We start from the raw sequence: 27,608 nt of genomic DNA on the forward strand, positions 1-27,608 counted from the left end.
ATCAGCAGGGTCACCCTTTAAGCTGGCTCCTGAGGCCTTCTAACATGGCTCCAACATTCTTCAATCACATTCTTATATTCTGGCAAAGCAGAATGTTCCAAGCTTATCTTTATGCTTTCCTAGCACCAGACCTAAAATCATTTTTCTAAGGAGTCCTGGTTCCCTTTAATGGAAAATAGTATTTAAAATCAAGATTTACATGCGAGTGTAATTGCTTCTATACCCTCTCGCAAACAGAGCTAGGAAATAAGCCTGTAATATATTTATGTACATACCCATGCATAGATCTATATCTATTTCTAGCTGTATCAATATTAAAAACTGTAAGTTCATACTGACATCTTTTCTGTGCTTTTAAGATGGCCCTACTCCCTATATTCAAATCTACTCAATTCCCTTTACCCTTCTTCACAACTGTCTCTGCTTGGAGCAAATTCCTGTCTTCTTGTTCCAGTTACATATTATAGTTCTGACCAACTGCCAAATCTATAGGGAAGTGGCTTTCAAACTGCTGTAATTTAGAGTTAACTATAGATCTTTTTAAACCAAGGCTAATTCACGAGTGATTGTTATGTGCAGCCAGACTGAGAACCACTACCCTGGAAGTTTCCTCTCCTAACTATCTTGCCACACAGAGGGAGGAGAGAAGGCACAAACGCTAACAGTTTTACCTATGGGGTTAAACATATAAACGTATATGCTGATTCAAGACTTCCCAGTCAGTGCACTCAGAGATGCTGGTACCTTAACACCATGTCATTTGAGAATGTCCTAAAGCACTTAACCACTCCCAAACTAAACATTAGTTTAATGATTAAAATTAAATTATAGACTTCCAAGCAAATATTTCAGAAGTCCTTTACTCTAGCTTTCGCATCAGCTATATAAATGTTTTTACGTTTGTGAGAATAGAAAAGGAAGCAGAGGACCTCTGTTAGCTGGTATTCATTGTTGCATATCTCAACGCCTGACCACCTCCTGAACACCTAGGGTGTCCACTCTCGATTGCTTTCCTAACTTTCTCATTTTAAAACTCATACACATTTCTAAGCAGCAAGAGTGTACATGAAGGGGAATAGTTTTTGGTCCCATAACTGAAAACAGAGAGGAATAAAAATACCATTGGAAAAGAAAATATACCACCTTGGAGAGGAAGATGAAAATAACAGGTAAGAGAAAGGGTAGGAATCAGAGTGTCAGGAAAATGCTGGCCTAGTTATTACACAATGGAGAAATGCCTAAACACAGGAACCTATTTCTAGCAATTCTCAAAACACACTGGTTAGAAAATAGTGATTTAACCTATTTAAGAATAAAACATATTTAAACATTTGTAATATTGTTTGTATGTCAATAAATACGGATAATTTTAAGTACTTCATACCCATTCACTAAAAGAAGCCCAACAGTACTTTTCCTTCAAAAGACATTGCTCTAAGTCTATCTTTTGCAATATATCTGAATCAATTACATTTCTTTTAAAAAGTAACTGGAAGTTCAGATTTTTTCAATAATCCAGATAAACCTCTCCTTCCTCATGTCCATATTTATAAAGCTTTACTGTATTTACAAACTCATCTCATTATAGTCTTTTCTAAACAATGCACTAAATCTTCAAGAAATAGCTAATATTTCCTTAGCTAAGAACCAACACACCAAACTGAAAATTCAGTCTGGGTTAGGGAATGTCATACACAATTGGGAAATCCAAGAAAGAGTTATAAAAACTCTGGTTGTTAACCAGTAGGGAAGTTTCCCCTATAATGTACTATCCCTGGCAGCTGTTATGCTTCACAGCTGTTATATTAACAGCTGACAAGGACAAGCATTCAAGAGAATGAGAAAGCATTCTCATTCAGGAGAAACAGGAATCCACAGAAAATGCTTTGCCTCCAATTATAATTCCTCATGGTTTTTACATTTATATGTTCCTAATATTCTGCAATGTTAGAGAATGTGTTACCATGTCTGATGTTTACCGTTAATTATGAGAAATGGAAGGCAGTGACTACCATCTGAAATAATGCTTTCTTCTATACTGTATCATTTCACAGCCTGAGACCCCATTTCTCTTAAAATTCTGGCTCATCTTGCTTCTGAAAGCCAGATTAGGACAAGTTTGTCAATTCGAAATCTGACACAACCGACAACTCAGAAAAGGAGAAAAAGGTTCCATTGTGTTACTTGCGACTGTTAGCAGAACAGGCTTGAAAATGAACCTTTCCCAACTTCCCATGACCCCACAGTAGTTAGAGGGAGTAAAGTCCATTTTCACATGCATGATTTAGAATATGGTTTCAAAGCAACTCTTAAGCTTCCCAAACAGAGGATATGTATAGAATGTACAGTTTACTTAAGAATTCAAAACTTCAGAGTTTTCTTCCTAACACGAATTTCCTCACATCACTTCAACTGCAAGCCTAAAATGGTATAACCAATAGATTTATAAAGCCCATAGGTATTAAATAAACATTGCAAACAACTGGGGGACAGAAGCTACTGAATAGCAGCCTTTCTAATATAAAGTTCAACAATGTCATTAGCTTCTCTTTATATTCGAATTACTGAAAATTACTCAAGCTATCAGCAAAATAAAAATATTGGTCTTAAATACTATCAAGGTACATTCAGTTAAATCTAATTTGCATATTACCTTTCTTTCTTTATTTTTTAAACATCTTTATTGGAGCATAATTGCTTTACAATGGTGTGTTAGTTTCTGCTTTATAACAAAGTGAATCAGTTATACATATACATATGTTCCCATATCTCTTCCTTCTTGCGTCTCCCTCCCTCCCACCCTCCCTATCCCCACCCCTCTAGGTGGACACAAAGCACATAGCTGATCTCCCTGTGCTATGCGGTTACTTCCCACTAGCTATCTATTTTACGTTTGGTAGTGTATATATGTCCATGCCACTCTCTCACTTTGTCACAGCTTACCCTTCCCCCTCCCCATATCCTCAAGTCCATGCTCTAGTAAGACGCAGACCTACTACAGCATATTACCTTTCGAGTTTGCATTTTCTCTGTTCTCCTCCGAAAGGCAACATAAGGGTCATTGTTGGTAGAGCCATCTCTTTTCTCTTGTTTTATCTGAGGAATGAGGGATGGTCCCCTGCAGTTTTTACGTTTTCTCACCCAGTAGTCATATACAGCTTTAATAAGGTAATCATCTTCATTTAGCAGCAGTTTTGCTTCTTGAAGTGTTACAAGCTAAATAAAAAATAAAAATGTCATCAACTACAATGCTTAAAAAAAATTAAAATTAAACTATACCTACAGGAAAAAATGTGATCAGTCTAACAATTATGATCAGATACCATGATGGCAGAAAACACAATTCAAACAAAGACTTTATTAAGATTTACCAAAATTAGAATTTTGCCCTAAGAGGTAGTGCGTTCCACCACTTAAAATATTTAAGAAGCCTGGATTAATGATAAGACGACAACAGATTTATGACTCAGGAAAGTCTTGAACTGGAAGACATCCAGGGTCCTTCAAAATTCTGATATTCTGGGATTCCACACATTGGAGGATCTACTAGTTTTCAATAGTCTAGTAGCTTCTTTCAGTGTTTTTGTTTTTCAACAGAAACTAGAATTTACAGGTGGTTTCTTTTTACCTCCCTCCAAAATAAACTATGAATATTTTCCAACGTATTGCAACTAAATAAACACATGCCTCCTTTGAAATTGAAAAGGACAAACTTAGCATGTTTCCAGAAGTCTCAACACTATGCAATCTTGAATTTCTTGTACTAATTACATATATAAACAATTCCTCTAACGAAGCTGATTAAATACTAGAGAATCCTTGTTCTAAACACTCATTTTGTTAATGACATTGTCATGTCTGGGACAGTGGCATCTCAGGGATCTATTTCTCCTTTATCAGTGCAGCCAATATATGCTGACATTATCTCAAAGTAAAGTTTGTAGAAATTTGCTTGGTCACATCTGTTTCCTTGCTCCTTGTGAAGATCAGAGAGGCTAATCAGCTTTAGTAAGATGGATTAGGGGTTACACATATCCATTTATAGTGAAGCTTAGAAAAAGATTATGGAGTTTTAGAGCTGTGAACCCTTACTGAAGTGATGCTATCCCAATCTTTTTACTTTTATCATTCTAGAGATGAAGATTCATTTTCAAAACAAATTGAGATATCTCCTAAAAACTTGGAAATGAGGGGAAAATTTTTATCACTGAAATTTTAAGATCAACATACTAATCAATTTGCAGGTTGTAGGAATTCATTTGAAGAAAGCATGACTTAGCAAATAAATTTTTGCTATGATCTGACTTCTCATATTGGTATAACTTCATGGAATAAATGTAATAATCACCTGGACTTCCAGTCCTATGATGGTGCTTACTAAAGCTAATTAGTTGGTTTCTTATTATAATTTGGCTGCCAAGATGGTTTGACCACAGGAAGAGAATACAGACGGTATCAACTCAAGTATTCTAGTCCACATGACAATAAAATTATAAGTGGCCATTCTTTGGTTTATTCAAAGTCTCAGTGGAGTCAGCTTAACTGCATCTGAGACACCGAGTAACTTGACCTTTAAAGTGGAAAGCCGGAGCCTGAAACATGAGATCAAACCAAAAGAACCAATATTTCCAAACATCAACTTTAAGTGGACACTCTCCCACTGTTAGCTGAAGTTCTCTGGAATGGTGATGTGTGCCTCCAAAGTCTACAAGGACGGTGGCAGAATAAAAATAGAGCTTTCTGGATCTAACAAAATTCCACCAAATGCTTAGAGCATAGCATAACTGGTAGCTCTCATGTGCTCTGGGGACCAAAGGGAAACAATGCTGTGATATGCTATACGTGCTTCAGCTGTTTGGTCATTCTGCTTCTGATAAAATTTTATAACCTTCACTAATTAAATCAAGAACTTAATCTAACCTTTGAGTGGGGAGGAAGATAATCTCTTTCCTTCAACCAGCAGAGCAGTGGTGAATTTCTTATATAACAACATTATCAAAATAACACTGCTTCCTATCTTCCTGTAGGAGGTGTCAGGAGATTAAAACACTGCCTCAGATTTTCTTCTCTGGTGCTTCTTGCCCCTGCTTTCAGAAATGTCCTTCTGCCTCATGCTTAAGTACCCTCTTTATATCTGAGGTAATAAGAATTCAATACACAGTTTAAACATCCTGACATTACTTTCCTATGTTAGCTGTAAGTCAACAACTGCTGTTTTTATATTGTCACATGGCCAATTTTTATTTTATTGGATAATTTTGGTTTTAGTCATTCTGTAAAACTTATCTTTAGCTATTCTAGGGCAACTAGTATCAGTGCCTCTCTGCTATCATGGTGACAGCATCAATTTGAGTGGACAAGAACTATTTACAGATAAAGTAGTCACAAATTATGTGACATGATTAAAAATCCACAAAAATCAGAATCCTACTACTTTTATACCTAAGGAAAAAGTTCTGCCATTTAGCATTTCATCTACTAGAAAGCAGTAGAAACCAGTATTCCAGTGGCAAAGGGGTCTGTGATAAATTTATTATTTCCAAGACAGCTCTGACTTACTTGATTTACTTATTTTGGGGGCTTAGGGATGGGAGATAAAAATTCTTCTTTTTCTAGACTGCAACAAGCTCCATCATTTAGTTTGCTTATATACAAAACTCATGGTCTAGCAATTTCAATAAATGCACAAATTTAATACACAAATGAATAAATTACATGTAAAAATTAATGCTTTTACATATAAAATAGCCAACTAAGCAGTAAGTAGTTAATAACTACTATCAGCCATCATTTGTGCTACAGGTTGTGGGGAAGATAACAAAAAAAACTTTAAGAAAATCCAATACTTAAAGAAATTTACAGTATGGGAATTAAGGTTAAACAAATACAAATTGAACAATAAGAGAACGTAAGAACTTTGCAACTGAGTATTAGTGCAGTAAGATAGAGGACACAGTCACAAAAAACTCCATCTGAGAGTGCCTGTGTTGGCAGCTTACGGTACAAGAATAAATTCTGAGGATAGATACCAAAGGAAAAGAACAAGAGGTAGAGGAGCAAAGGAAGAGGAGATGAAGAAACAAGAAGAATCAGGAAAGATGGAGGTCAACAAATCCAATACTACAGGGATATTAAGTAGGACGCAGACTAAAAAGAGACTCCTGGATGATAATTAGGAGGCCATCAGTGACCTTAAACAGTGCAATATCAGTAAACTAAAATGGACTAAAAGGTAAACAATATGGCTTACCTTTTGAAAATTTAACTGTGACTTAATAAAAAAGGAGAGACGTAGGGTAGTAGTTTATTGAAAATTTAGGGACTAAAGGAAAAGGATTTTAAAAACCCACAAGATCCTGAGTTTTGGGAGTCACTGGAGAGAGAATGAATACAGTATAGGATCATCTGGAGTTAAGAGAGTAAGTTAAGTTTTGAAAAGGTTAAACTTGAGAGGTCTGTGGACCATCTAGATGGAGATGCCAACAGTCAGCACAAAAAGAGAAAAAAGAAAATCCTGGGGCTTGAGAAAGTGGTCAAGGCTAAAGGCATAGGTATTACTATAACCACAAAAATGCTCGATGAGGTGATATTACCCCCCAAAATAATCAGGACAAGAATACCAAGAACAGAATTTCAAGAAACCCTGATGTTTGCAGGAGTTGAATGAAACGGAGTCAGTAAAAGAAAATTAGAAGGAATGGTCATAAAAAAATCATAAGAAAACCAAAAGGACATGAATTGTATTCAAAAGAACAAAGGTGAGGACAATTTGAAGAAATAAGGAGAACTCAAATAAGACAAAGGATGGGAACTGAAAATAATCACAGACTTTGGCAACAAGAGTTTTCAATAATGACTTCATTGCAATAGTCTCCACAGAATAATGCCAGCAGAAGCTTCTGCCCCAGTCCATCTTTTATGTCTTTCTCTACCAACTTAATAAATATTGGTTTAACCACAAACTTGATTCCTTGCCCTGGGATCTGGTACTATCCTAGCCCCCAAAAAGAGAAAATAAAGAACTCCATGAACCCCCCAGATCAGACACTTGGAATGAGGGGAGGCTTTTACTATCTTTAATCCTTGGTTCTATTAATAAGACAATTTTCTTGTTCCTGTAACAAAGCCTTCACCTTAATCTCCTCTGCAGAAAGCAGATGCTATCAAGCGCTGAGAACCTAGCCAGTTGTTTTAGAGTCTGGAAGCTTGCCACTGAGCAAAGAGAACTAAAATAGGATGGTGCTGATTATAGTGCATAATTTACTGTTTACATGCTTTTTGTTTATCTTGTACCCACTTAGATGATAAGCTCCACAAGGGCAGAACTTCTGTCACTTGTCTTGCTCACCTGAGCACTAAATAAATATTACTAACTAAATGAAAAAAAGCAAATTACAGAACACACGGAAGAAGGCTTCTGATGATATAATTTCAACCACCATGAGAATTTTGAAGCAATCATGGAAAACAGAAGAAATGCCAAAAGTCTGATCAAGCCTAGGTTTGCTAGGAAAATTTACACATAAAAAAGAAAAACTGAAATTATATCTGATGCCAGTGATCAAAATCCTAGGAAAACTGTGAGCACTAATTATAATGAGTATCAATTTGATAATTAAACAAATTTCCAATAAAAAAAGACAATCCCTCAAAAAACAAATTAAGTTGAATTTTACAAACTTCAGTTTTAATGTACTTTTTTGGACAGTACACTAGATATTACTTTCCATCTAAGTGGGGGACGGGTCCCATCCAAAAAAATGAGATGACAAGAAAAATATGTTACGGACAAAGGAGCAAGGTAAAAACCTACAAGACCAAATAAATGAAGAGGAAATAGGAAACCTACCTGAAAAAGAATTCAGAGTAATGATAGCAAAGATGATCCAAAATCTCGGAAATAGAATGGAGGCATGGATTGAGAAAATACAAGAAATCTTTAACAAAGACCTAGAAGAACTATAAACAACAAACAAAAGGGGATGAACACAATAACTGAAATGAAAAATACACTAGAAGGAATCAATATTAGAATAACTGAGACAGAAGAGCAAATAAGTGAGCTGGAAGTATGGTAGAAATAACTGAGGAAGAGCAGAATAAAGAAAAAAGAATGAAAAGAGAATTGAGGACAGCTTCAGAGACCTCTGGGACAACATTAAATGCACCAACGTTCGAATTATAGGGGTCTCAGAAGAAGAGAAAGAGAAAGGGTCTGAGAAAATATCTGAAGAGATTATAGTAAAAAACTGCCCTAACATGGGAAAAGAAAGAGCCACCCATGTCCAGGAAGCACAGTGTCCCATACAGGATAAACCCTAGCAGAACACAGTGAGACACATATTAATCAAACTAACAAAAATTAAATTCAAAGAAAAAATATTAAAAGTGGCAAGGGAAAACAACAAATAACATACAAAGGAATCCCTCTAAGGTTATCAACTGATTTTTCAGCAGAAACTCTGCAGGCCACAAAGGAGTGGCAGGATATATTTAAAGTGATGAAAGGGAAAAACCTACAACCAAGGTTACTCTACCCAGCAAGGATCTCATTCAGATTCGATGGAGAAATTAAAAGCTTTACAGACAAGCAAAAGCTAAGAGAATTCAGCACCCCAAACCAGCTTTACAGCAAATGCTAAAGGAATTTCTCTAGGTGGGAAACACAAGAGAAGAAAAAGACCCACAAAAGCAAACCCAAATCAATTAAGAAAATGGTAATAGGAACATACATATTGATAATCACCGTGAATGTAAATGGATTAAATGCTGCAACCAAAAGACACAGACTGGGTGAATGGATACAGAAACAAGACCTGCATACGTGCTGTCTAGAAGAGACCCACTTCAGACGTAGGGACACATACAGACTGAAAGTGAGGGGATGGAAAAAGATATTCCATGCAAATGGAAATCACAAGAAAGCTGGAGTAGCTATACTCATATCAGATAAAATAGACTTTAAAATAAAGAATGTTACAACAGACAAGGAAGGACACTACATAATGATCAACAGATCAATCCAAGAGGAAGATATAACAATCATAAATATTTATGCACCCAACATAGGAGTACCTCAATACATAAGGCAACTGCTAACAGCTATAAAAGAGGAAATCGACAGTAATACAATAATAGTGGGGGACTTTAACACCTCACTTACACCTATGGACAGATCATCCAAACAGAAAATTAATAAGGAAACACAAGCTTTAAATGACAAAATAGACTAGATAGACTTAAATGATATTTATAGGACATTCCATCCAAAAACAGCAGATTACACTTTCTTCTCAAGTGTGCATGGAACATTCTCCAGGATAGATAACATCCTGGGTCACAAATCAAGCCTCAGTAAATTTAAGAAAACTGAAATCGTATCAAGCATCTTTTCTAACCACAACGTTATGAGATTAGAAATCAATTACAGGAAAAAAACTGTAAAAAAACATAAACACATGGATGCTAAACAGTGCACCGCTAAATAACCAAGAGATCATTGAAGAAATCAAAGAAATGAAAATATTTCTAGAAACGAATGACAATGAAAACACGATGGCCCAAAACCTATGGGATGCGACAAAAGCAGTTCTAAGAGGGAAGTTTATAGCAATTCAATCTCACCTCAAGAAACAAGAAAGTATCAAATAAACAATCTAACCTTACACCTAAAGCAACTAGAAAAAGAAGAACAAAGAAAACCAAAGTTAGTAGAAAGAAAGAAATCATAAAGATCAGAGCAGAAATAAATGAAATAGAAATGAAGAAAACAATAGTAAAGATCAATAAAACTAAAATTTGATTTTGAGAAGATAAACAAAATTGATAAACCTTTAGCCAGACTCATCAAGAAAAAAAGGGAGAGGAACTCAAATCAATAAAATTAGAAATGAAAAAGGAGAAATTACAACAGACACCACAGAAATACAAAGCATGCTAAGAGACTACTACAAGCAACTCTATGCCAATAAAATGGACAACCTGGAAGAAATGGACAAATTCTTAGAAAGGTATAACCTTCCAAGACTGAACCAGGAAGAAACAGAAAATATGAACAGACCAATCTTAAGTAAGGAAATTGAAACTGTAATTAAAAATCTTCCAGCAAACAAAAAATCCAGGACAAGATGGCTTCACAGGTGAATTCTATCAAACAGTTAGAGAAGAGTTAACACCTATTCTTCTCAAACTCTTCCACAAAACTGCAGAGGGAGAAATACTCCCAAACCCATTCTACAAGGCCACCATCACCCTGATACCAAAACCAGACAAAGACATCACAAAAAAAGAAAATTACAGACCAATATATCTATCACTGATGAACACAGACGCAAAAACCCTCAACAAAGTACTAGCAAACAGAATCCAACAGCACATTAAAAAGAGCATACACCGTGATAAAGTGGGATTTATCCCAGAGATGCAAGGATTCTTCAATATATGCAAATCAAACAATGCAATACACCATATTAACAAATTAAAAAATAAAAACCATATGATCACCTCAATAGATGCAGAAAAAGCTTTTGACAAAATTCAACACCCACTTATGATAAAAACTCTCCAGAAAGTGGGCATAGAGGGAACCTACCTCAACATAATAAAGGCCATATACAACAAACCAACAGCAAACATCATTCTCAATGTTGAAAAACTGAAAGCATTTTCTCTAAGCTCAGGAACAAGACAAGGTGTCCACTCTCACTACTATTATTCAATAGTTTAGGAAGCCCTAGCCACGGCAATCAGAGAAGAAAAAGAAATACAAATTATAAAATATGAAGTAAAACTGTCACTGTTTGCTGATGACATGATACTATACATAGAAAATCCTAAAGATGCCACCAGAAAACTACTAGAACTAATCAGTGAATTTGGGAAGGTTGCAGGCAGGATACAAAATTAAGGCACAGAAATCTCTGGCATTCCTATACACTAACAATGAAAGACCAGAAAGAGAAATTAAGGAAACAATCCCATTTACCACTGCAACAAAAAGAATAAAATACCTAGAAATAAACCTATGTAAGGAGGCAAAAGACCTGTATGCAGAAAACTATAAGACACTGATGAAAGAAATCAAAGACAATGCAAACAGGTGGAGAAATATAACATGATCCTGGATTGGATGAATCAGTATTGTAAAAATGACTATCCTACCCAAAGCAATCTACAGGTTCAATGCAATTCCTATCAAATTACCAACGATATTTTTCACAGAACTAGAACACAAAATTTTATAATTTGTATGGAAACACAAAAGACCCCGAATAGCTAAAGCAATCTTGCGAAAGAAAAATGGAGCTGGAGGAATCAGGCTCCCTGAGTTCAGACTATACTACAAAGCTACAGTAATCAAGACAGTATGGTACTGGCACAAAAACAGAAATATAGATCAATGGAACAGGATAGAAAGCCGAGAGGTAAACCCACACACCTATGGTCACCTAATCTATGACAAAGGAGGCAAGAATATACAATGGAGAAAAGACAACCTCTTCAATAAATGGTGCTGGGAAAACAGGACAACTACATGAAAAAGAATGAAATTAGAACACTACCTAACACCATACACAAAAATAAACTCCAAATGGATTAAAGACCTAAATGTAAGACCAGACACTATAAAACTCTTAGAGGAAAACACAGGAAAAACACTCTTTCACATAAATCACAGCAAGATCTTTTATGACCACCTCCTAGAGTAATGAAAATAAAAACAAAAATAAGCAAATGGGACCTAATTAAACTTAAAAGCTTTTGCACAGCAAAGGAAACCATAAATAAGATGAAAAGACAATCATGGAATGGGAGAAAGTATTTGCAAACAAAGCAACAGACAACGGATTAATCTCCAAAATATACAAACAGCTCATGCAGTTCAATATCAAAAAAACAAACCACCGAATCAAAAAATGGGCGGAAGACCTAAATAGACATTTGCAGATGACATGACACTATACATAGAAAAGAAGAAGACATACACATGGCCAAGAGGCACATGAAAAGATGCTTAACATCACTAATTATTAGAGAAATGCAAATCGAAACTACAATGAGGTTATCACCTCACACGGGTCAGAATGGCCATAATCAAAAAATTTACAAACAATAAATGCTGGAGTGGGTGCAGAGAAAAGGAAACCCTCTTGCACTGCTGGTGGGAATGTAAATTGATACAGCCACTGTGGAAAACACTATGGAGGTTCCTTAAAAAACTAAAAGTAGAACTACCATATGGACCCAGGAATCCCACTCCTGGGTATACCATGAGAAAACCATAATTCAAAGAGACTCATGTACCCCAATGTTCATTGCAGCACTATTTACAATAGCCAGGACATGGAAACAACCTAAAGGTCCATTAACAGATGAATGGATAAAGAAGATGTGATACATATATATAATGGAATATTACTCAGCCATAAAAAGAAAGGAAATTGGGTCATTTGTAGAGATGTGGATAAACCTAGAATCTGTCATACAAAGTTAAGTAAGTCAGAAAGAGAAAAACAAGTATCGTCTATTAACGCATATATGTGGAATCTAGAAAAATGGTACAGATGAACCTATTTGCAGGGCAGGAATAGAAACGCAAACACAGAGAACGGACGAGTGGGCACAGTGGAGGAAGGGGAGGGTGGGATGAATTGGGAGATTAGGTTTGACATAAATACACTACCATGTGTAAAACAGATAGCTGGTGGGAACCTGTTGTATGGCACAAGTAGCTCAGCTCGGTGTATAACTGAATCACTTTGCTGTACAGCAGAAATTAACACAACATTGTAAATCAACCATACTTCAATAGAAAACTTATTTTAATTTAAAAAAATGGGGTCAGGGGAGACTGGTAGAAAGGCTAAAAATGCAAGAAAGTCACTTTACAATGGAAAAGTTTGGGAAATGTTCTGAAGAGTTGGTAATGCCTCAGGGATTTAAAGGACTTACTTGGAAGTTGGGGGGAAAATAATGAATTTGTATAGGTAAACAAGTGAAAACTTTTAACAGTCTAGTGTAAAAAGCTTATTTATTTATAGTGGTAACTTCTTACTACATTAATAAAAATTAGCATATTAATATACCACAGAGGTATACCAACAATTATTTTTTAAAATAGTTTTAAAATGTAATTGTAATATCATCACATGCCCATTACAGTAAATTTTGGAAAATACAGAAAAATAGAATGAAGAACATAAAAATCACCCATAATTCCAGCACCTAAATATAACCATTGTTGGCATTTTGTTGTACATTCTTGTTCTTCTATGCACATGTAGAAATGCTTTAAACAAACCTTCAATAATTCTGTGTCCTGTTTTTGAAATCTCACATTATATAATGATCAACTTCCTGTGCCACTAGATACTCTTCAAAATAACAATTTTTAATGGTTGTATGATATTCCATCCTACAGACAACTTATAAGTTATTCTTAACAACCCTGTTCAGAAATCTTTGACACCTTCACTAATTATTTTTCTTGGGAATGATGCCTAGAGGTAGGACCACGAAATCAAAAGGTATAAACATTTTAAGGTTCCTGACATATGCTGCCTAACTGTTTTCCAGAAGGAACATACCATTTTAAATTCTCTATACCATACATAGAATGTCCCATTAAAGAAAATTCTTTATTACTTTGTGAATAATTTTTCCTTCACTTAAAATTTTAAATAATATATAAATAAGTAAAACTAAAATACATTTTAAATGATAAGAGTACCTTAATATAAATCTGAGTAATTGAATTGGTATGAGGTATCTACCTAAGACACCAGCCAAGCAGTTAAGTTACTGAAGCACCAGAAAGACAGCTCCATGAAAAGGATCAAGAAGATATTATAAGAATGTAACTAGTATTAGTTTTATATCCAAATAAGAAAAAAGTCGGAATTGTACTCTTCATGCTCCTATTCAAAGAAAGTACGCTTAAGTATTCCTTAAGGAATATTGAACTGTCAAGGAATATTGTAAATAGAAATTCTAGGATCTCAGGAAAAGAAATTCAAGAGACAGTAACATGTAATATACTCAGGTCTAAAGAAAATGCAAAATAAAGCTGCTAATTAGATTAACTGTTAATACAAGAGACATTTTTACAACGTACAGTACCTGATTAGAACTGGCTTTTTCAAGTCTGTCAATCATAATTTCAAATTGCAAAGGCTTAATTTCCATCTTTCTGTTAAGTCTATTTAATAAGGTCTCATCTTCTGAATCCATATCATAATCTGGTTGTTCGTTGTCTAGATTAAAGGCTAGAAAAGAAAAAAAAATTCTTCAAACTCAGGAGAAATCATGGAGTTATATAGAGTCTATATTCAACCACAGGATACTCCCAAAGTATAAAGCATTGACCAAAGAGGAGTTCACGAGCAGACATCAAAAAATTGGTTTTAGAGATTCCGTTGAAGAAAAAATAAATTTTAATTCACATATGATTTAAAGTTTCACAGAACAGTAAAAACAGCAACTAGAATTTTTTATTTTAAAAATAAAGGGTCATAAATATATACATTAAAATATAAAGTAGCAATTATAAAAAAAGATATTTATTCACATGGTAGTTGGGAGCATAAAGAGAAGCTATGGAACTAAATTAACAGTCTAGAAATAAACTCAAGTATAAAATATATGATGGGAATGGCATTTCAAATCACTGGAGATAAAACAGATTTAAACAAACAAAAAAAAAGAGGTGCTGGCCTGACAGACTAGTTTTCTTTAAAAATAAATAAATAAAATTAACATTTGCAACATTATAGATGGACCTGAGGGCGTTATGCTAAATGAAATAAGTCAGAGAGAGACAAATAATGTATGATCTCACTTCTATGTGGAACCTAAAAAACAACCCAAACTCATAGAAAGAGATCAGACTTGTGGTTACCAGAGGCAGAGGGTGGGAGGAAAGGGAAATAGAGGAAGGTGGAGGAGGAAGATGAAAGATTAGCAAAAATTGATAGGAAAGTATAATTTTCAAAATTTCACTTTTTTGGGGTACAGTTTCTTCTCTTGGCTATCTCTCAGGCTTTATCATCCATTAACAAAGAGAACAACCAATATGTCACGTTATCAAGAGATACTGCTTGGAATATTCTTAGGGATGTGAGCTAACAGCAAGAAATATGCTGTTTAAAATGAAATCTTCTTTAAGGATTGCCTAGCTCTGAGAGGTTGAATTCTGAATGTGCCCAGAAATTTACTTCTGGGCCCCTGAAGTCAACTGCTTCTTTTTATGAACTGACAAAAATCAGCATGAGGTACTCACTAATATTTAGAATGGACCACTATAATTTGATTTACATTAGTACTATAAAAAGTATACACATTCCTGCTATAACATGATATATGAGTTCCTCAAAAGAAAAATCCTCTATATGCAAAATTGTACACCAAAAATAACAGGCTTATGTAAAATCTATGTAACTTTGTGTTATCAGAGTCCAAGCAAACCATAAACGTTACAGTAGATGGCCACGTCTACTACCTCAAGGGATACTAAAAATGCACAAAAATAACAGAATGGAATTGCTGGCTTGTGGATACTGAGACAACACAGACTGTAAGGGAACTTGGCGCGTTGGGGCTCCAGCAGGAAATGCAACCTGCCTCTATATGAGAGCTGTGCAAGGCTAGGGGGTACACCTTTCTGGGAAAGGCATCTTAGGTGCAGGCACTCATTTTTAATTTTTTTTTTTTTGCGGTACGCGGGCCTCTCACTGTTGTGGCCTTTCCCATTGCGGAGCACAGGCTCCGGACGCGCAGGCTCCGCGGCACGTGGGATTTTCCCGGACCGGGGCACGAACCCGTGTCCCCTGCATCGGCAGGCGGACTCTCAACCACTGCGCCACCAGGGAAGCCCTAATTTTTTTAATATAGAGTTGAAAGGACTCTTTCCATGTTGAGCAGTCAAGGAAAAGCCTTTGCTCCTCCCTACTGAAGATTTTAATCCTTCTGTTGCTATTCCAGCCCCCTCTGGCAAAGAAAAATCATAGAAGAACCAGGACAACTTCCATGTAGTATTGACCTCATTCCCTTTTATTGATTGTTGTTGAGCTAATCGGTATCATAAACACTTGTGCAGAGTAGTCTGTACAGCAAATGTGTATTACTAAGGACAAAAGTAATAATTTTATCCAGATCACCTGTCCTGATATTATTTTTCTTATAAAATCCTAAATGATACAGATTCCCCATGTCACAGCTCTTTTTGTAATGAATGAGATATTGTTTATAAATCTACCAATTGATAAATGAGAGAAATGTATATAAAAATATTTCACAGGGGCTTCCCTGGTGGCACAGTGGTTGAGAGTCCACCTGCCGATGCAGGGGACAAGGGTTCGTGCCCCGGTCCGGGAGGATCCCATATGTCGCGGAGCGGCTGGGCCCGTGAGCCATGGCCCCTGAGGCTGTGCGTCCGGAGCCTGCACTCCGCAACGGGAGAGGCCACAGCAGTGAGAGGCCCGCGTACCACAAAAAAAAAAAAAAAAAAAAAAATTTCACAGGCAATCAACTACATAATTATATAAGCATCTATGTTACTACTCACATTCAATTTGCATTCAAAGGGCTTTTTTTTGGATGGGGGTGTCAAGAGAAAGTGTTTTATTTTTTTAATGTGGTAAAATACAAGTAACAAAATTTATTATCTTAACCACTTTTAAGTGTACAGTTTAGTGATATTAGGTACACTCACAATGCTGTGCAATCACCACCACCATCCATCTCTAGAAAGCACAAGAAGGATTTTATAATTTCCTACTACCATTTCTTGCTTATGCTACCAAAAATATGGATATACTTAGTAGTGTCTAGAAATAATACCTACCTCCTACATGTATCACAGAAACAATTTACAGAGTAAATCAAAAGATGTTTGTAAAACATACAAAATCCTGGTTTAGTACTAATTCAATTTATTAAGTGCTTACTTAATACATCAGGTAGAAAGCTAGGTATGGTAGATGAAGAGATGAATCCCTGTCTGTAGTTCCTCATTTGGAGTATGACAGTATTGACTTATACTTGTAAACACTCCTGTATAGGAAAAGAACTTTCCGTCTCTCAAGATTTTCCTCCCAAACACACATACCTGGTGGTCACTGGGCTTAGAACATTGTTTTTGTGTGTGTGTGTGTGTGTTTAAAAATCATTACTTATTTATTTCTCCCGCAGTGCATCCCAAGTCTCTCCTACATCTGGTTAGTTCCAAAACTATTCAACTCCAGAACTGGTCCAGCAATGCAGCTGCCTGCAGCCGAGCCTGGGAATTGTCAGATATCTGCCAAGGTGTTGTAAGGCATGGGCTGTGTCCAGAGATGGAAGTGTGGAAAGCAATCCTCCCAGTACCACTCAGCTCCACGTCTGTCAAGCACCTGGCTCAGGTGGGGCTTAGAATACTGTTTGTTTGTCTTAACAAAGCATTATAATATATCCTTTGAATTACATGACCATATCCCAGTTTACATCTTTTCTGTCCTCTGATTTAGAGGAGCAGTATGGCTATATATCATGCTTCTTTTGGATACTTGCAGTAAAGAGGTCAACTTGGGTACATATTTCTGAATTCTAGTTCTTTGGAAGGGAATTGCACCCCTGATGGATACTGTGTGCTACTGATGAGAACAATTCAATTTCCATTCCAAATGAGTAAACCCTTTTAAAACAAGCCTGGCAATATCCCTCATGTTCTTCCTTTCCTACCAGGTCCCAGGCAATATGGCTCTAGGAAATAAAGAGAAAAAAGGCCATTCTGCCATCAAAAAGAGAGTGACCAGAGAATACATTACGAATATTCACAAACACATCCATGGAACATGTACCTCATATATCGAGAAATCTGAAAACTCACCATGAAGGAGATGGAAACACCTCATGGGTATACTGCTAACAAGCTCAACAAAGCTGTCTGGACTAAAAGATTAGGAATGCACCCAACCATATTTGGGCTTGTTTATTCAGAAAACATTAACATGAAGATTTATTGAAGAAGCTCTATACACTGGTCACCTATGTACATATCCTCACTTTCAACTTGCAGAGGGACAGGAGAATAGTTTACAAATCTGAAGACCAGAAGGCTTTGCATTTCTTCCTTCTACACAGCATAGAGTAATAGGTATCTTGTAAAACAATGGGCAAACCAGGGTCATCTGTGTGGTCTACAAAGCATCTAATAATAAGCTGGTCTGCACCAAGACCCTAATGAGAAACAGAATTGTGCTCATCAATAGCACACAATACCTAGCAAAGGTACAAGTCCCACTATGCACTGTTCCTGAGTCACAAGGGGCAAAGCTGACTCCTAAGAAGAAAATTTAAACAAAGGCAGTCAAAAAATTTAAAACAAATATGATTAAGAAGGAAAATTTCTGAAGGAGTTCCTCCTCCACAGCAGACAAAGCTTCCTGAGAGCTTCGCTTCAAGGTCTGGCCAATGTGGTCAAGTGGCTAAGTAGATCGCTTTATGTGCTCAAGAGTGAGAAACTGGAGTTCCATCTAAGGAAGATCAGGGCCCACAGAGGCAGACCCTTCTCCCTACCATCTTAGTTCAAAAACCAAACAAACCCCAACAGACAGTTATTATGAAAAAAGTAATTGTTTAAAATCACAAAGTTACTAACAAGGAGAAAAAAAAGGGCTGCCCAATCCACCTTGAATAATTCCAGTGAAGGGGCAGACAGATGTATTGTTTGACAGCTGCTTCTTACACTGAGTCAGTATCTGTCTTGTATATTTCTTCTTCCACACCTCTAACAATTAAGTTTACTTTCATGTTAAAGAAAAAATTTTCACCTAAAAATTCACTCATACACACATTTTTATCTTCAATTTGAAACAGAAACAAACCATAAACAATACTCTTGAGATTTAAAAGTTTCACATGTAGATAAAGTGATATAAACAAGAGAGCAGCAATTCCTGATTTTAAATGTTTTTTTATTATCAAAATTACTCCACTTTTATTAGTGAACATTTTTTTACCTAAAGTTGCTTGTCTTCTGAACAGGAATCAAAGAAAAGGCTGCAGACACTAAAGGCCATGAGAATGGAGACAATATTTATTACTATGCTTTCAGATTCCTTTCCTTATGAGTTTATTTTCTCTGAAGATCAACATATATCATTAAGGGTCTATAATGTGCTAGGTTCTAAAAACAGAAAGGAAGAACAGGAATACTCAAGATTGTAAAAAAATTTTTTAAATCTATATGCAACCTGTCAAGAGGAAAACTAGAATAAACAAAATATGCTGGGAGATCTAGACTCCAATTACCTTTACCCAAATTATATAGTAGTTACTCTTCTCTAGTAAACAGAGGGTAAAAATCTTAAAAAGTAATAGTTCTGGGACTTCCCTGGTGGTGCAGTGGTTAAGAATCTGCCTGCCAATGCAGGGGACACGGGTTTGATCCCTGGTCCAGGAAGATCCCATGTGCCACGGAGCAACTAACCCCGTGTGCCACAACTACTGAGCCTGTGCTCTAGATCCCATGAGCCACAACTACTGAGCCCATGAACCAAAACTACTGAAGCCTGCATGCTCTAGGGCCCATGTGCCGCAACTACTGAGCCCACATGCTGCAACTACTGAAGCCCGCGTGCCCAGAGCCTGTGCTCCACAACAAGAGAAGCCACTGTAATGAGAAATCCGTGCACCGCAACGAAGAGTAGCCCTCGCTTGCTGCAACTAGAGAAAGCCTGCATGCAGCAATAAAGACCCACCGCAGCCAAAAAAAAAAAGGAATAGTTCCTAAGGATAGTTGCAGACCAAAACCCCAATGTTCAATTAATCATGTAATTCCCTTTCCTTGTGTTGGTGGAAAAACAACAGGTGTGGAGGAAAATTACATAACTAAAAAATGTTTACTCAACAATATTTAATACAGTAAAAATCTCACTGTCATAAAGTAAACTGGATAATTTTCATTTTTAAAAAGTTTTTTTTCCTTATTCCTGGAATCCATTTTGAATTTTCTCTTTCAAATCTCCTTGTTACCTTTTTTCTTTTTCTAGTACGCCAGGGTCTCATTAAAAAGCAAGACAAAACAAAAAAGTTTACAAATAATAAAAAGTTACATGACCTAGAGTTGGAAACATCTTATCTTACAGATCAGAAAACTGAGGTTAAGAACTTTGGTGAGTTGAGCACAGGTTTCAGGGTCTTGACTCAGAGCTCAGTGCTTCTCCCACTACACCACACAGATGCTAAATTAAACCCTTCTAATCATAATAGCTGTAATAAAAAGTTCTTTGACTGTCAACGGGAAATAAATTAAAAGACTGTTTTTGTTCAGCCATGGACTTAAATTATTAAGATAATAAATTACATACATTTAATAACCAAAGATAAAAAAGATTAATTTACAAATAAAACAAATGCCAGTTGACTACAATGCATGTAAAAGAAGATACTGCGAACCCAGTGCACCAGGCACTCAAGGATTTGTTAAAAACAAACAATAGGGCTTCCCTGGTGGCGCAGTGGTTGAGAATCCTCCTGCTGATGCAGGGGACATGGGTTCGTGCCCCGGTCTGGGAAGATCCCACATGCCACGGAGCGGCTGGGCCTGTGAGCCATGGCCACTGAGCCTGCATGTCCAGAGCCTGTGCTCCGCAACGGGAGACCACAATAGTGAGAGGCCCGCACACCAAAACAAAAAAGAACCAAAAAAACCCACAAACAATAAAAATTAAAATGAGAACGAACTCTAATAAGACTTTCCCACTTAAAGTTATTTTACATCTAGAAAATGTCCAACATTTACCTATGAATCATCAATGATAATTTTTTTAACATAAAAAGAAGCAACATTATACAAAGCTCCTACTTTCATGCATCTTTAAATTTCTTAAATGCTTACTTCTGGACACTATTTGCCAATATCCAATCCCTTTTTGTTTTTTTTTTTCCTTTCTTTCTTTTTTCCCCCAATCCCTTTGATGCAAGTAACAAAATAAGACGGAGGCACTAGTGCACCTTGTTTTGTAAAGGTTCTTCTTTGAAAGTATTAACAATAACACTTATAAGAGTGTCATTCACTTAAAAACTCTCTAGTCTACCTCTTCTTCCAGCTCTGCATTTCCTTTCTTATACAACTTTCCAAAATTATGTTTATTAATCCTTTGAACCCAGTAACAACACTGACTATACAACATGTACAACGTGTGTAACAGGCTCCCTGATAAATTAAGATAGATAACAACACCATAAAGCATAGAGAAAGTGGTGAAAGGTAATTCCAGACAGAGAGGGTAGCAGGAAAAAAGACAGAGAATATGCTTAACTACAAAAGACATAAATTATCAATAATGAGTTTGGATAGGAGGCTATATGATTCCAATGTACCTTCAAATAGTAGGACAAAAATTCAAAACCATATGTCCACGGAAGCTGTATGCACATATATAAAATGTATATATATATATATTAAAAGTAGAGTTGAAGAGTTTTACAAGTCTAGCATCAGCAATGCTATTTCATATCTAAATCTCAGTTAAATGGAACCCAGTGTACAATAAAGTGGGCTCTGACCAGGTAGACCTATGAATTAGGAAGCAGTTGGAATAAAACATCTTCCTAAGATCCCACATACTTAACTCTAAGGAAGTCCAGGGATCTGACAAAGGCTCATAAGTCTCTCCTTGACATAAGTAGCATCAAAGCCTTTAAAACAGTGTTTCTCAAACTTAAGCATTCACCAGAATCATCTGATTGAATCAAACAGATTGCTGAGCTTGATGACCAGTTTCTGACCCAGTAGATCTGGAGTGTGCCTTGTGAATTTGTATTTCTAACAAGTTCCCAAGTGATGCTGGACAACATTTTGAAGACCTCTAACCTAAACCCAAGTCTTCACTCTTAAAAGATTATAAACTTTACTTATTCCTAATGTGAAATACAATGAATTTTAAAAATTCTTGTATTGTTAAGATCCTCAGGCTTCAAATAACTTTCAAAGATACTTAATGATGAACTAGTATATCTCAAAGTTCAGAAGAAACCCAAGCACCATCTCCTCCTCTGCTTGGAGCTCTCCAAGGTTCTGATATCCTCCAAATCTAGCTATTCTAAATGTTGTACCAAGAGATCATATGAATCTTGATAAAGTCAGAATTCTTGACTTTGATTCCCCAAGATTTCCTATTGTTTTAAGACTTGACTAGAGACCTTACTTACACTTTCCTCCCAATGTATAGAAAAAGAAACTGAAGTGCAGAAGAGTTCAAGGCCACTTTTTACAAGATTATATAGTGATCCAAGGCTGTCTACCAACTAATTTATTCTGTAAGGAGTTCCAGGTTTATACTATAATCAGGATTATTCTCGTAGTCTTTCTGCTGACTAGCCAACAAACTACATTCCTCTCTCACTTTGAAGAATTCACTTTTTATATTAAAAAATAAAGTATTACTGGTCAAAATCAGTAGCAATGACTACAACTATGGGAATCACAGACCATGAGAATGGGTAAGTGGATACTCTGAATTTTCGGGTAGAGATTTTCATAGTTAGAGAGGGGAAAGAGCCTAATGATATTAGATAGGACCCAGGGGGTGTGATACTGATTTAAAAAAAAAAAAAGGTGTATAAAGATAATGATCCCTTTATTCTCCCTCAAATTATGCTTTTTCTTATTAGTCTTCTCTTTTCTCCTCCTTCAGATTCTTCCTCCCGTGTTTTCTAACAACTCAATAGACAACTGGGCAAGTAACTGTTCAGGACATAAAAATGCTAATGGATTCTAATCACATGAAAAGACCCTCAACCTCATTCATAAGAAATCCAAATTAAAACTATACTGAGAAATCAGAGTAAAATCTGGGTTTCAGGTAATGATAATAATGTATCTGATTATTATCAGATAATAATAATAATGTATGATTTCTTAGATTCAACACATGTGCCACAGTAATGCATGATGACAATATTAGAGGAAACTGAAACTGGATGAGAGGTATACAGGAACACTCTGTACTACCGTCACAACTTTCCTGTAAATCTAAAATTTTTCCAAAATCAAAAGTTTATTTTAAAAAAATTACTACTGATACACTGAGGTGTATTATCTCTTACCTACCAACTGGCAAAAATCAAAAAATTCAAAAGCAATCTTTTGACCAGGATATGGGGAAACAAGCTCTCTCATACTTTGCTAGTGGACATACAAACTGGTATAATCCTTAAAGAGGGCAATTTGATAACTTCTGTAAGAAAAAGATATAATCGGACCCTTATGAAATTCTTTATATTCAAAATTATTCACTGAAGCACTATTTGTAATAACAAAAGACTGGAAACAATCCAAGTTTCCTTCCATAGGAAAATGGATAATAAACTGGCACATCCCAAACACAAAGGACTACTTATGCAGCAGTAAAAAGGCATGAGGACACACTCTACACGCTGATACAGGACAATTTCTAGACTATACTCTTACACACACACACACACACACACAAAATATGCTAAAAAGTACATATAGTGTGCTAATTTTTCTGTAAGAAGGGGTATAAGAATATCATTTCCTATGTACTTCAATTTGTGTAACAAAACCCTAAAAGAATAGATAGACTAATACAAGTGGTTACTTATAAGGGGAGGATGACTGGAGTAGAGGGTAGACAGGGATGAAGTTGTTTTTGTATATTTTTATTTTGGAATATTCTAAATGCATTATCTATTTAAAGATAAATTAAAATCATGTTACTTTGCGACTCTAAAAATGATTTTGTGTTTTAAGAAAATATTCTGGGTCTGTGATCCCTATGTACTGTGATCCCCAGATTCTTCTGTTCAAACCTCTTATCTTATTCACTCTCAACCAATCTTTCAACAAGTACAGTAGGAGGACAAAAAGCCTCACTCAGACATCTGGGTTCATGCAGTATCTTGGCTTAATTAGTACAAACTAATTCTACAATTATATATTTTATATCAGTAAGAACACACATTCTATTAATATCTATAGTGTAAAATAATTAATAAATAAGTCACAGAAAGAGAACGTATCTTTCTAGCCCACTAAATGGTCAGGAACTTGAGAAATTAAACAGCAGTATTTTTTTTTTTTTTTTTTTTGCAGTACTTGGGCCTCTCACTGTTGTGACCTCTCCCGTCGCGGAGCACAAGCTCTGGACGTGCAGGCTCAGCAGCCATGGCTCACGGGCCTAGCTGCTCCGCGGCATGTGGGATCTTCCTGGACCAGGGCACGAACCCGTGTCCCCTGCATCGGGAGGCGGACTCTCAACCACTGCACCACCAGGGAAGCCCTAAACAGCAGTATTCTTATAAATAGACTTGTTTTAATGTTAGCAAAGTATTAAATGGACAAGGAAGTAAACTCAGTATACAGAAGATATCAGAAAGATTTAAAATAGAAATCTTAATAGATCTGAAAAAAATCCAAACATATAAAACATGAATTAGCAATGAATAATTTCCTTTACAAAAAGAGACTCTTTAACTAAAGAAGATTTCACCAAATATTCTTTTCAAAAACCAGCCCTACGGAAAAAAAAAAAAAAAAATCAGCCCTGGTAGATATAGCTCATTTTAAAATACACATTTTAGACTTCAAAACATACTGCAATGACACAATAATCAAATCGGTGTGGCTGCCATAAAGACAGACATACAGACAAATGGAACAGACAGCAAAGAAATAAACCATTATGTATATGACCAAATGATCAAAAAGGGTGCCAAGGCTAAACAATGGAGAAAGGATAGTCTCTTCAACAAATGGTGTTGGGAAAACTGGAAATCCACATGCAAAATATGAAGATGGACACTTATCTTACATCATATACAAATACCAACTTGAAACTCCTAGAAGAAAACAAAGGCAGAAAACTTCGTGACACTGGATTTGCCTATGATTACTTGAATATGACAACAATAGCACAAGCTACAAAAGCAAAAATAGACAAATGGGACTGCATCAAACTTAAAAACTTCTGCACAGCAAAGGAAACAATCTAAAGAGTGAAAATATGGAGTGGAAGAAAATATTTACAAAACATATATCTGATAAGGGTATAACATATATCTTTATGTAAGAATATATAAAGAACTCCTACAACTCAAGAACAAAATACCAAATAACCGATTTAAAGGATATGAATAGACAATTTGCCAAAGAAGATATACAAATAGCCAACAAGCATATGAAAAGATGCTAAACATCACTAAACATTAGGGAAACACAAGGCTACAATGAGATGTCATCTCACCCTCATTAGGATGGCCACTTCTAAAATAAAACACAACACATAAAATTACACTTGGGGTGAAAGTGGAGAAATTGGAACCCCGTGCATTGTTGGTAGGATGATAAAATAGGTGCTGCCACTGTGGAAAAAATATGAAGTTTCCTCAAATATTAAAAGTAGAATTATCATGTGATCCAGCAATCACACTTCTGTGCATATATCCAAAAGAACTGAAAATAGGATCTCAAAGAGATATGTGAACACCCATGTTCACTGCAATGTTATTTACAACTGCCAAGATATGGAAGCAACCAAAATGTCCATCAACAGATGAATGGATAAACTAAATGTGGTATATATATACAATGGAATATCATTCAACCTTAAAAAAGAAGGAAATCTTGTCATATGCTACAACATGGATGAACTTCAAGGACATTATGCTAAGTGAAATAAGCCAGTCACAAAAAGACAAATACCACAGGATTCCACTTAAAGTAGACAAATTCACAGATACAAAAATAGAACGGTGGTTGTCAGGTACTGTGGGGAGGGTGTTAACAGGGAATTGTTTAGTTTCAGTTATACAAAATAAAAAATTCTAGAACTTCCCTGGTGGTGCAGTGGTTAGGAATCCGCCCCCCAATGCAGGGCTCACGGGTTCGAGCCCTGGTCCAGGAAGATCCCACATGCCATGGAGCAACTAAACCCATGTGCCACAACTACTGAGCCTGCATTCTGGAGCCCGTGAGCCGCAACTACTGAGCCTGCATGCCACAACTGCTGAAGCCCGCATGCCTAGAGCCAGTGCTTCGCAACAAGAGAAGCCACCGCAATGAGAAGCCTGCGCACTGCAACAAAGAGTAGTCCCTGCTCGCTGCAACTAGAGAAAGCCCGCACGCAGCAACAAAGACCCAACACAGCCAAAAATGAATAAATAAAATAAATAAATTAAAATAAATTCTAGAGATCTGTTGTACAATGATGTGTACATAGTTAACAATACTGTAATGTATACTTAAAAAGTGTTAATAGAGAAAATTTGTTATGTGTTTTTTACCACAACAAAACAACAACAGAAACCCCATTTTAGGGACTTCCCTGGTGGTCCAGCAGTTAAGACTCTGAGCTCCCTACGCAGGGGGCCTGGGTTCGATCCCTGGTCAGGGATCTCGCATGCTGCAACTAAGAGGCCACATGCCGCAACTAAAGATCCCGCACACCGCAATGAAGATACCGCACGCTGCACCAAAGATCCTAGAGCAGCCAAATAAATATTTAAAAAACAGAACAAAAACACCCATTTTAACCTGAATCAAATCCCAGGAAAACAGGCAAACCCAAATTGAGGAACACTGTACAAAATAAATGGCCTGTACTCAAAAATGTCAGTGGCATGACGCACAAAAAGATTTAGGAATAGCCCAAAGCCATCATGTGATGGCTGGATGCAACATATCATCTGAAGTTTTCCTTCACTATTAAGAATATTAATGGGGCAATTATTAAAATACAAATGAGGTGAACAGATTAGGTAACTGCAGCGGCAATTACTGATTTTGATAATTGTGCTTTGGTTATGTAAAAGAATGTGTTTTTAAGAAACACACACTTGGGCTTCCCTGGTGGCGCAGTGGTTGAGAGTTCGCCTGCCGATGCAGGGGACACGGGTTCGTGCCCCAGTCCGGGAAGATTCCACATGCCGTGGAGCGGCTAGGCCCGTGAGCCATGGCCGCTGAGCCTGCGCGTCCGGAGCCTGTGCTCCGCAACGGGAGGCCACAACAGTGAGAGGCCCGCGCACCGCAAAAAAAAAACAAAAAAACAAAAATAACGTGGAAGTAAGGACATTGCTGAACTCAACACCACTATCAATCATATTATGGATATAATAGACATCCATAGACCACATCATCCAACAACACAGACTACACATTCTTTTCAAGCTCACAGACCAAGATACCACATCCTGGGACATAAAAAAACACCTTAATAAATTTAAAAGAATAAAAATCATACAATATCTGCTCTCACATCACAATGGAATTAAACTAGCAATCAATAAGAGAAGCATAGCTGGAAAATCCCAAAATACTTAGATATTAAACAATACACTTATAAATATGGTCAAAGATGAAATATCAAGAGAAATTTTAAAATACTTTTAACTAAATGAAAATGTAACTCATCAAAATTTGTGGGATGTAAAAAAGCAGTGCTTAGAAGAAAATTTAAGCATTGAATGCATATATTAGAAAAGAAGAAAGATCTAAAATCAATAATCTAATCTTCCACCTGTGGGAACTGGAAAAGAAAGAGCAAATTAAATCCAAAGTAAGCAGAAGAAAAGAAATAGAGTAAGAAATAGAGCAAAAATCAGTGAAA

General features: G+C 36.3%; 1 protein-coding gene across 3 annotated transcripts in view; it reads right to left on the minus strand.

Annotated features, from left to right (window-relative positions):
- Window positions 1-27,608, minus strand: part of EPC2 (enhancer of polycomb homolog 2) — a 106,943-nt gene that overhangs the window by 25,708 nt on the left and 53,627 nt on the right. For all 3 annotated transcript variants that reach the window (XM_067741994.1, XM_067741995.1, XM_067741996.1), the window contains exons 3-4: window positions 14,119-14,264; window positions 3,010-3,216 (exon numbers count right to left, since the gene is read on the minus strand). In XM_067741994.1, the coding sequence (XP_067598095.1) occupies window positions 3,010-3,216; window positions 14,119-14,264 (353 nt within the window). The remainder of the gene's footprint in view (window positions 1-3,009; window positions 3,217-14,118; window positions 14,265-27,608) is intronic.

Source organism: Pseudorca crassidens, chromosome 6, assembly GCF_039906515.1.
Source record: "Pseudorca crassidens isolate mPseCra1 chromosome 6, mPseCra1.hap1, whole genome shotgun sequence".
In the NCBI taxonomy this organism is placed as follows: domain Eukaryota; kingdom Metazoa; phylum Chordata; class Mammalia; order Artiodactyla; family Delphinidae; genus Pseudorca; species Pseudorca crassidens.